The following is a 9,785-nucleotide window of genomic DNA, read 5'->3' on the forward strand; positions in this document are numbered from 1 at the left end:
TTCTAGGTGAGAATTAATCACATTTTTGCTTCTGAGTTTTTGGTGAACATGGTGAAGTCATTTTAAATTTTTAGCTTTCTCATCTTCCAAGTACTGGTTTATAAAATAAAAGGGGAGACCATCCTGGCCAACATGTTGAAACCCTATCTCTACTAAAAATACAAAAAGTAGCCGGGTGCGGTCACAGGTGCCTGTAATCCCAGCTACTCGGGAGGCTGAGGGAGGAGAATTGCTTGAACCCAGGAGGCGGAGGTTGCAATGAGCTGAGATGGTGCCACTGCACTCCAGCCTGGCAACAGAGCAAGACTTTGTCTCAAAAAATAAAATAAAATAAAATAAAAGGGAAGCTTTCTGGGGGAAAAAGTATGTTCAACAGTACAACCATAGATAAGCAAGATTTCATTTATTTAGTAGGTATGCTCATGGACCACGAATAGCTTCCTTCAAAAGGAAGAGAGAATACATACCACAGAGTATAGAAGTTTAACACTGGAAAGGTAGTGTGACATTATGTTAAGAAGGTTCTGGAATGCCAGGCTAAGAAGTACAGACTTTATCCTATCGGCCTGTGATTCTCAACTAGGACCAAAGTTACAAAATTGGGTGAAACTTCCAGGTGAAGTATTTTTTTAATTATTAAAAAAAAATCTATATATATATATTTAAAATTGGAGGGAGCTGAGAAGGGAAAAATCAGGGAATCAAATCTCTCTGGAAAGACAGACAGACATAATTACAGTTTCAAAAAGGAGAAGCACTTGGATCATATGTTTTGAATTGACTTTCAAAATACACATTTAAAATTTCCAGTAATTGTAATGGTCATCAAAGGGAGCAATGAGTTTTTTTAACTTATATTTTTTATAATAAAAATTAAACCATGCTTCCAGTGCAGCGCACATCTCCTGATTGTACAACCAGTATGGTTTCCATTAGCCTGCAGATGCTGCCACTTGAAAGTGGTATTTTAGGAAAGTGAGTATGATATGTTGAATGGACTGGATGAGGAAAGAAACTAGAGGCAAGTAGAGAACAAAAGATATCACTTGTAATCACTCTCTAAATACCCATGATTCACTATTTTTGAAGAGATACCGATGACATGATATCTTGATTTTATTAAGTCCAAAGCCACAAGTTTAAAAGAAGACATTTTATTAACACTCTAAGACAATGTCAACAAAGTATGGTCCATGGGGTGTGGGATGCACAAGTACAGAAGTTACCTTAAGAAACTGCAGCTAATAAAATCATATTTATTTAAAATATTTGAATTCAATGTACCTCTTATCTTGTATTTTCTTTTTCAGTGAATACTGAAAATACAACTAAAGTTATGTGAGCACATCTGTGTAGCAGGGGAAGAAGCAGTTCTCACGGTCGTCTAGAAGACAAACCCTTGGACCACTGAAGAATTCACCTGAAGAATAAATCTGTCTTACAGCATTAAGTTTGTCTACAATGTCTGCACACGCAATGGACTTAGTGCCTATTAAATGCCAAGCACTATATTAAACAATGGGGATACAGGGATAATTAAGTCCCAGTCTCTAGCCTGGGAGGTTTTCAGTCTGGGGAAGACAGAAATGTAAATGTTTATGAATCTAACGAACTGAGTGCTATAGAAACACAGAAGTATTTAACATATGAACAAAAAACCTACATCCACCTAAATGTTAGTATCTTACTTTGTTTCATCCTTTAAAAATCCTTTTGCCAAGTTAAATGTCAAATATTGATGGAAAAAAGTTAATATATTTTGAAAGTAAATACAGTAAAACATTCTTGAGAACGCTTAAAGTAAATTTTTAGTTTACTGTCTCAGTGAACCATGTCTGGAGAGTTACTTAAAAGTTCACTTCCACTTCTGAAGTTAGTTGATATAAATATGTTTAGGTGAATACTCATTAAAGGATGGATAAGAAAACCATAACTAAACCAGTGGCACTGGGTAAGCACTAAGATTAGCTCAAATGCAAGGACTGGAAAATATTTCCTATCACTCTAGCTTTGAAAGACAAATTAAGACACACAAAATCTTACAAGCTAACCACAAGAAGATACCACTTCACACCCAGTAGGATGCCTATAATCAAAAAGACAGCAACAAGTATAGGTGAAGATGTAGAGAAACTGGAACCCTCATATATTCCTGATTGGAATGGAAAATGTGCAGCAGCTTCGGGTAACAGTCTGGCAGTTCCTCAAAATGTTAAACATAGTGTTATCACGTGACTGAGCAATTCCACACTTAGATATATACCCAAAAGAACTGAAAATGTGCCCACACAGAAACTTGTACACAAATGTTCATAGTTGCATTATTCACATTAGCCAAAAAGTGGAAACAATTCAAATACCCATCAAGACGATGAATGGATAAACAAAATGTGGTGTCTATTCAACAGAATATTACTCAGCCATAAAAAGGCCAAAGTACTACTTATCAATATTATAACATGGATGAAACTTGAAATCATCATGTTAGGTGGAGTCAGTCACAAAACACCACATATTGTATGATTCCATTTATTTAATGTCCAGAATACTTAAATCTATGGAAACAGAAGGTAGATTTGTGGTTGCCTGGGGCTTATGGGAAGGAGGGGGGGGGCTGAAATGTGAAGAAAATGTCCTAAAATTGATTGTGGTTATTGTTGCATAACTTCATCAATGTAATAAAAAACTAATGAATCATAGACTTTAAATGAATAAATCTTATGGTAAGTACTTATATCTCAATAAAGCTGTTATTAGTTTTTTTAAACCTATAAGCCACAATACTGAATAAACAAATGATGAAAATTTTTATATTTATCAAGACTGCAACATAAGATCTTTCCAGGCTAAAGAGGACATACACATAGACAAGAAATAATAAGAAAAATATCCTCTAGTTCTCTTTAAAAAAAAAAAAAAAAAGGGCAGTGGGAGGGGCAAACTCTCCTTCAACCTGTCTTCTTCTAGCTCCTACCATCTACTTTCAAAATGTTAAAAAAAAATGGAAAGACACTAAACCCACCGTTCACCCTATAATCTAGCTTCTTCCCATACCCCAACCCAAACTGCTTTTTCTAGTCACCAAAGCACTCCTATGTGCCAAATGGAATGGGTACTTTCTCAACCTCACCTTACCGGTCCTCCCAGCATTATTTGACTCTGGTAATAACTCCTTTCTTGAAACTCTCCCTGGCTTTTCTGACATCTCTGGTTCTCCCACCTCCTCCTTGACCACACCTTCTCAGGAACAATCACTAGCATATCCTTCTTTTGGCTGTTATTTTAAGACTGATGTTCTTCAACCTAAAGCTGGTCACTCTATAAGTTTGTTGGAATAAGCTCATTCACTCCCATGCTGTCAACTATCTCCTACATGCTTATATGATGATGCCTACATCTTTAACTCCATCTGTCAGAAATCTCCAGCTCTACATTTCTACTGGATGTCTTAGAGGCACCGCAGTTTTAACATGTTGAAAATTAAATTTATCCTCTTCTCCCCCTGAAACTTCCTCCTACAATGTTGTTTGGTCTCCTCTACTTGTTTCTCCTCCCTCACTCCTTACTCTACCAAATGGTATTCTCAAGCTTGGGTGACAGATACCAAGCTAGACATTTTGCAAGTCATAATACTACACTCTTTTCTTCTTTACTATCCACATCTAATGAATCATTGAGACTCCTTTCTTAATTCTTATCAGATGTGTTGTATACTCTATTTCCCCATCTCAGTTCACTTCAGGCCCTCACATCTCACTTGTATTTCAACAGCTTCCAAAATGCCACCCTTCATACTGCTATCAGATTCAACTTAGTAAAACACAAACGACTGTTTACCTTTCTTAAAAGACAGTAGTGCTCCAGAAACCCAGACTAATGATTCTCACCTTTTCTACCAGAACCTATCTGAGTAAGTGAAGGTTCAGAGTATGACTCAAGGAGCAGGCTGGAGAAGGTGAGGGTGGGGGAATGACGCTGGAGTGGGCCAGCATGTCTATTTTCTTAACACCTCCCTACTTTCTCCATGACTCTAGGAGTTACAATGCAGACTGTCCAGAATTGCTATTATCGGTCTGTAGAATAAAATCTAAGTATAGCAATAGATACAAGATCTTTCACAAAAAGACCTCTACCTAACTTTCCCAGCATTACCTTTATCATTTACCATGTATTAGCTCACTGGTTCTCAAAGTATGGTCCAGGACCACCTGCCCAACCCCCAGCCATCAGAGGGAGTCTGTGTGGAGTAAAACCTAGGTCTGTCAAACATGAATGTGCACCACCCTACTTTATACATTTATCTCTCATTTTGTAAATACTAAAAGTAGAGATAACTGAGATCAAATTCTGGATCAGCCACAAATTAGCTATTTGCTAATTCATTAGCAAAATTAGCATGTTTTCAACATGCAAATAACCATCTAGGCAACATAGTTCTACACAGTCTGGGTACCTTAGTTGTCTCCTCTGTAACAGTATGGGGCACAACCAAGGCCAGGAACAGACACTCATGGAATAGTTAACGACAGGTGGAAAATTTCTATCCTCAATAGTAATCAAGAAATTCAAGTTAAAACAAGATATCAGTTTTCAACCATCAAATAAAGATCAAGAAAATTATAATATGAACACTCATACATTATGACAGTTGTATAAACTGACAAAACTTTTTCAAGTTTATGAACATGTATTAAATGTTTATATACGTCTACCTAGTACTCCTGGGAAGCTATCTTATGCAACAGTGAAAAAGGTAAAAGTTTCAGCAAAAATGTTAATCACAGAATTACTATATGTAACAGCAGAAAGTAGAATGACCTAAATACTCAACCATAAAGAAACGGAATTAAGATATAAGATAGTTACCAAGTAGTAGACCGGCTATGGTGGCTCACACCTGTAACCCCAGCACTTTGAGGCTGAGGCAGGTGGATTGCTTGAGCCCAGGAGCTCGAGACCAGCCTGGGCAACGTGGGGAAACCCTGTCTCTACAAAAAATACAAAAATCAGCAGGGCTTGGTGGGGCGGGCCCGTAGTCCCAGCTACTCTGGAGGCTGAAGTGGGAGGATCACCTGAGCCCAGGAAGACTGACGCTGCCGTGAGCCGGGATCGCAACCATGCACTCCAGCATGGGTGCCAGAGTGAGATCCTGTCTCAAAAACAGAACAAAACCACAAAACAAAACCAAACCAAAAAATATTAACAGAGGTAGCCTTTAAATAATAGGACTATAGGATGGCTGGATAGAGCGAAAAGAGCATCGTCACCAATCAGGCAAGTGGAGTGTACATCTGAACTGTGGTCTAAGTGTAAGGCATTATTATTATTCTATTAATTTCCAAATTTGGAATAAACATTATTTTATAATGGAACAGTTATATCAGCTACATTATCTCTAAGGCTCAGTCATAAAATGTTAATATTTTAAAATGCATTTTTAATCGACATCAGAATTTAAGAACAATAGAATCTATAAGCTAATCTTTTTTTTCTCTTTCCATGCCAGGAGAACATAGTTCCTCTCCAGCATTCCAGTCAGGGGAAAAAGCAGCACCAACTACCGGCTGTCTTAATTACAGCTATTGCTTATCAAGTCAGGAAATAAAAAAAAAAAAGCCCTATAAAAGAATAGCCTTAGTCATCAAATCTCTAATGTAGAATCACCTAGCTATACCTAGGTATCATGGAAGAGAAAGGAAACTCATTTAGTCTTTGAGAAATGAACTCTCGGTGGCTCATGCCTGTAATCCTAGCACTTTGGAAGGCTGAGGCGGGCAGATCACAAAGTCAGTCAGATCAAAGTTCAAGACCAGTCTGGCCAATATGGTGAAACTAAAAATACTAAAAATACAAAAATTAGTCGGGCGTGGTGGCACGCGCCTGTAATCTCAGCTACTCAGGAGGCTGAGGCAGGAGAATCGCTTGAACCTGGGAGGTGGAGGATGCAGTGAGCCGAGACTGAGCCACTGCACTCCAACCTGGGCGACAGAGCGAGACTCCATCTCAAAAAAAAAAAAAAAAAAAAAAGAAAAGAAAAGAAATGAACTCTCCAATAGGAATCCCTGACTCATCCCCAAAGCATGAACCCTAAGGCTACTTCTCCAGTACAGGAGTTCAGAGGCTGGGCACCTGTCCTGATGGTCCGCATCACCAAACAATGCTCCTCCCTGACGGTATATGCCTAGGGATAACAAGGTGACTAGCAGGCAAACAAGAAATGACCAGGGACCACACCATCTCTTCTTCCATAACCAAAGTAAGACGGTAAAAAACTAGTTTTAGGCCGGGCATGGTGGCTCACGCCTGGAATCCCAGCACTTTGGGATCACGCCTGTAATCCCAGCACTTTGGGAGGCCAAAGCAGATGGATCACTTGAGATGAGGAGTTCGAGAGCAACCTGCAAATATGGCGAAACCCCATCTCTACTAAAAATACAAAATTAGCAGGGCATGGTAGTTTGCGCCAGTAGTCCCAGCTACTTGGGACAAAAATTAGCCGGGCGTGGTGGCATGTGCCTGTAATCTCAGCTAGTCAGGAGGCTGAGGCAGGAGAATCGCTTGAATCTGGGAGGCAGAGGTTGCAGTGAGCTGAGATTGTGCCACTGCACTCCAGCCGGGGCGACAGAGTGCAGAGCGAGACTCCGTCTCAAAAAAAAAAAAAAAAACCAACCAACCAACCAAACAAAAAAGCCAAAAAAACTAGTTTTAAACATCTTAAATATTCAAAGTATTTTCTTCTACTTTTGCTAGAAAGTAGTAAAAAGGGGACTCCATCCAATTGCTGTAAATGACACCATTCAAAAGATACCAAGACAATAAAAACTCTCAATAGTAAAAAGGGAAAATGCCCTCTTTTCCTTAACCCTTTCAGATCAAAAAGTAATTTTTCAAAAATACATGGGCTAAATATCAAGAGCAAATGTTTAAATATAAGCAATATTTTTATTTTTAATAAGGAATAAGTTAGATTATTTAACTTATATTTTCAATCTTCAAAAGATACTGAGAAAACTTCACTTCCGTCCTCTATCATTGGTCTGGGGAGGCGGGAATCACAAAGCTCAACGATACTAGTATAATACTATGTAAGGTCAAGGGCCTATTTTATAAGCTGTTAAAAATTTAACGCTAAAGCTTTACTAGACCGGTCTCTTTAAAACGTGAAAAAGTATTCACTACTAAGTCATATCACCTCCACCATAAAAACTACTGTACTTTTTAAATAAAAAATAAAAACTAGCCAATGTTTGCTGCCCATTCATTTTACAGATATTAACTGCGTATCCTTCTCATAATAAGATTTCAGAGTTAAGTGATTATTCTTCGAGGTGTACCTTACCCAAGATAAAAATTTTCCCCAGCTGATATCCCATTCCCAATCCCCGCCAAGACTAAGGAGCAACCACTTCCCAAAGTCCCACTTCCTTTTCCATTCCCCAGACCTACAGGGTTTCCAACGCCCCAGTCTTGCGCAATATCCGTAGGAGCAGCAGCCGCAACCACCGCCTCCTAAGCCGGGAAACAACCCTAGAGGGAACATTGTCCAGCAGAAAAATAAAACGGGCGGGGGTTGGGGGGGTGGGTAACATAGGAAGTCGACTTCTGGTCTCACGCCTTCGGATCTGACCCCCTCGTAGTGAGCTAGAGCAATAGTGTATCTAAAGCAATTTCATGAACAAGACTTTTAACCTTCACCTCCTCTCAAGCCTGCCTGCACAAGCAGAGGGCGGAAAGTGGGGGATGGCGGAGGCGGGGGGGCGCTGGGAAGGTTATCTCCCAGTTCAGGGCTTCGGCCCGCAGCGTCGCCTCCGCCCCACCAGGACTATTGTTCCCAAGTTCCCCACCCCCACCCCGGATAGGAAGTGATAGTCACATCCCCTCCGCCTTCGGCAATATCCCCTGGGGAGTCCGAAGTCGGCTTCCTTCAGAATAATCCCCCCACCCACACTTATCCCCTGAACCTATAGTCACACGGACCCCAAGACCACCTCAAACCTGGGCCTCAGGAGAGGAGAGGCGGGACGCGGGTAAATGGAAATTAGGTAAACTCATGAGATTCCTTATGGACAATCCTTTCCCAAGCGTTGGGGATCATGACTGCGACCCCAGAAACGGCCGAAGTCCTACCTTGCCCGCTTTGAGACCAGCTAGAGCAAAGGCATCACAGGAGTTAGTGCCAACCTCAATGCCCCCGTTCCTCTGTCAGCCACGATCTGCACTCCTCCCAGTCACAGCCAGATACCTTGCCTCGACCCTCCTGGGAGGAGCGGACTGGGCGGGGAGGTGTGGAAACACGAGCGCCCCCCGGCCTGCACCTCACTCGCCTCCGGCTCCCGGCCGGGTAAACAATAGGTGGTCGCGAGCCGCGGTGCAGGCTGCGGGCTCGGCCGCGCGGCCGCTCCCTTCGCGTCCCGGGCGCCCGCGCAGGGGTCGCGAACATGGGAGAAGAAAGGAGGCCACGGGGGGAGGCGCTCTCGCCTCCCGCCGGCCTCCGAGACCACCGGGCCCACCCGGCTGGTGGGCGCCCCCTCCGCCCCTCTCCTCACAGAGGTACACAAAGCACTGGCGGCCCGGCCAGGAGAGGCGGCGATGGGCTCCGGCGCCGGCGAGAAAAGCCGACAGCGAGGAGAGAGACTCACCATGAAGTCCCGGGCGAAGTTGTCCTCCCCATTGTGGTCAGGACTCTTCATGGCCTGGACCCTCTGGATGAATTTCCTCAGGATCTCCACTTGCTCCATCCTCCCGCGTCCCCCCGGCTGCGGTCGCTGGCCCCCCCGCCGCCCGCCCGCCCGGCACAGAGCCCGCTCCGTCTTCCCCAGCTCGTTCCCCCAGCACGTCCCTCCCTCCCGACCCCCGCCAAGCCCCGCGGCTCCCTCCTCCTCCCCACCGCCCTAGGCGGCGGCTGCGGCGGCACCGGCTGGGCTCCCGACACCACAACTTCCAGGAGCAGCCGCCGCTCTCCCACAGTACCAGGCGAGCCGCTGCGGCTAGCGCCAACCCCAACCCCCAGCTTGCTCCATCCTCCTTCCCCGCCCTCCTCCTCCGTCGGAGACGCCGCCGCCGCCGCCGCCGCCGCCTCAGGAGCACAGCTAGCTCTCCGCTCGCCCTGCCCCCCCTTCCCGGTTCTTCCTCCCCCCACCCCCCGCCAGCAGCCGCAGCCGCAGCCGCCTCTCCCCACGGGCGCGTCCCCGCCGCCACCCAGATGCGCGGCCTCGCGCTGCGGCTCCGCCCCAAGCGCTGCGCCCGCTGATGCATCCCCGCCCGCCTCCCGGCCACGCCCCCAAGCCCGCCCCGCCGGCCCCAGCCCCGCTTGGAGTGGTTGGAAGGCACTTCAGCGGGCGGCCTGGAGACCTGACTGCATTTCCGGGGCGTGGCCCCGCCCAGGGTGCTCAGAGGTCGGAGTAGCGCTGGGAGGAGAGTTGGTTCATTTGGAGGAGGGAATGCGACTCTGAGCGGGGTAAGCCCTACTGGGTCAGAGTAGGATTCTGCTGGAATTTGCGGTCTCACTGTCTACTAGGGAGGAAAAGCAGTTTTCAGGAGTCCCGCACCGCCGCCAGCCGTGGGCTGGGACTACAAGTCACCGCCTGTGGAGTCCAGGAGTGGGGGCGGGCGGGAAGCAGGCTGGGAGCTGTAGTAGTGTCACCGCCACGTTCGCAGCAGGTAGATGCTCATTTTGCTAACGGATTGGTGAGAGTGGACAGCAATTAGGCTTTGGCACCTTGGAGCGTGGCTCCAGCTAAGGGAAGCGAAACGCTTCCTGGGTGAGAAGACTTTCATTCTTTGCG

At 44.8% G+C, this 9,785-nt stretch overlaps 1 protein-coding gene across 4 annotated transcripts in view; it reads right to left on the minus strand.

The window, feature by feature from the left end:
• The window catches only part of PTPN12 (protein tyrosine phosphatase non-receptor type 12), a 109,876-nt gene extending 101,033 nt beyond the window's left edge, over positions 1 to 8,843 (minus strand). The window contains exon 1 of one of the 4 annotated variants that reach the window (XM_055283462.2): positions 8,640 to 8,833. In XM_055283462.2, the coding sequence (XP_055139437.1) occupies positions 8,640 to 8,738 (99 nt within the window). In that variant the 5' untranslated portion in view covers positions 8,739 to 8,833. Of the gene's footprint in view, positions 1 to 8,127; positions 8,187 to 8,639 lie in introns of those variants that run through there. The other 3 variants (XM_055283469.2, XM_055283464.2, XM_055283466.2) reach the window with 3 other exon arrangements.
• Between the last annotated feature and the right edge of the window lie 942 nt (positions 8,844 to 9,785).

Source organism: Symphalangus syndactylus, chromosome 6 (assembly GCF_028878055.3).
Source record: "Symphalangus syndactylus isolate Jambi chromosome 6, NHGRI_mSymSyn1-v2.1_pri, whole genome shotgun sequence".
Classification (NCBI taxonomy): Eukaryota; Metazoa; Chordata; class Mammalia; order Primates; family Hylobatidae; genus Symphalangus; species Symphalangus syndactylus.